The sequence below is a fragment of the Wallemia ichthyophaga genome, assembly GCF_000400465.1.
Source record: "Wallemia ichthyophaga EXF-994 unplaced genomic scaffold scaffold72, whole genome shotgun sequence".
Classification (NCBI taxonomy): Eukaryota; Fungi; Basidiomycota; class Wallemiomycetes; order Wallemiales; family Wallemiaceae; genus Wallemia; species Wallemia ichthyophaga.
Genome location: NW_008806343.1, coordinates 1 through 1,317, shown reverse-complemented (window position 1 = coordinate 1,317; position 1,317 = coordinate 1). Strand labels below are relative to the sequence as shown.

Below are 1,317 nucleotides of genomic sequence, written 5' to 3'. Positions count from 1 at the left end.
ACTCTGTTTTCTGCCAATTTGTCTCAATGCCCTTGCAGCAGTTTCGGGCATTTTAAACGATCATTGGTAAGAATTGTGACAAGTCTTTCGATAAGTGTTGGCATGAGTCCTTTGAAAATTCTTGGAGTGTCGTGTACCAACACCTAAAAGATTTGCACTGTAGCAACTGACGGGGTGCATTTGATTATACGCGAAAGATAGATAGCTGAAAGAACCTGCTTATGTCTTTCAACATAAAATCTCAACCAGTAATTCTTGGCTGTTTCAGTCCGTCCACATATATCATTTCCACCTTCTACGTCTCCTCCGCCTTCGCCGTTGCCATCATTGATTACAATCTTGCTAGAGATACTGTGAAAATCATTCATGCATTTTGCAGAATGGAGTCTGACATCTTACTCTCGTCGAACAATCCACGCGCAAATTCAGGTAAGAACCACTCAACGCTCCTGCAAAACCTTGTGCAGCACCTTGTCTATCGGCACCTGAAGTATCTGATCTGAGACCATGCTAATCAAGCTTGTAATCATTCAGGGAAGGTTCTCTCTCCTAATCTTCTTTTCAAGCAACAGTCTGTAGCACCCTTCTGCGAACACCAGGACGGGCGTCCCCGAGAGCTTCTCGGAAAAGGGCAACAATCCCCATTAAGTCGACAGAAGGTGGAAGAATGAGTAGAAAGAGCCAGTAATTGCGTTTTTTGATTTCCTCAAGGTCCGTTCTACCAAAAGTTGCCAGAATGATCATACTATACTCATCGTTTTCTGGGGCGATAGTCTTGTGTCTCTCGTGTTATAGCTCCTGCGATGCCTGCTGCGTTGAAAAATCTTGAGCAAAATAGTTTTCTACTGCACAAGGAGTGCCATGGCTGCTTTAATGATTGAGGTGCCGGATTAATGTTGCGAGAAATGCTTCATAATATCCATCCAAACCACTCTCTCAATACCAGCGATATCGGTAAGCTGTGAAATTGTTAGCAAGTATCGATAATCCATTTTATAAAACTCAACCGTAAAGCCTGAAAGCATGATGAGCGGACATCATTTTCATACGTGAGATTGATTTGGGTCAATCTAGTAGACTCTTCATACGTAAAATTACCGCGATGAGATTTGACAAGAGTGACTAGCGTGCTAAATGCGTCCTTCGAATGCCTGGTGTATGACGAATTGACAAACCTTGCATCTTGTCAAATCAAATGTAAAATTCTAATTTGCCCGTTCTTTCTGAAATAGACTTAATTGAGCCATCATTGCGGATCTCTCGCTCGTCGTCTGAAGAATCGTAAGTGATGTTGATGGTTTGGGAGGACGCTATACA

General features: G+C 42.6%; 1 protein-coding gene across 1 annotated transcript; it reads left to right on the top strand.

Annotated features, from left to right (window-relative positions):
- Positions 1–380: 380 nt before the first annotated feature.
- Positions 381–671, top strand: J056_004367 (uncharacterized protein; the record flags this gene model as incomplete). The annotated part of the gene is made up of 2 exons (XM_009272251.1): positions 381–429; positions 535–671. 2 exons carry the CDS (start codon positions 381–383, stop codon positions 669–671), a joined length of 186 nt encoding a protein of 61 aa, XP_009270526.1.
- Between the last annotated feature and the right edge of the window lie 646 nt (positions 672–1,317).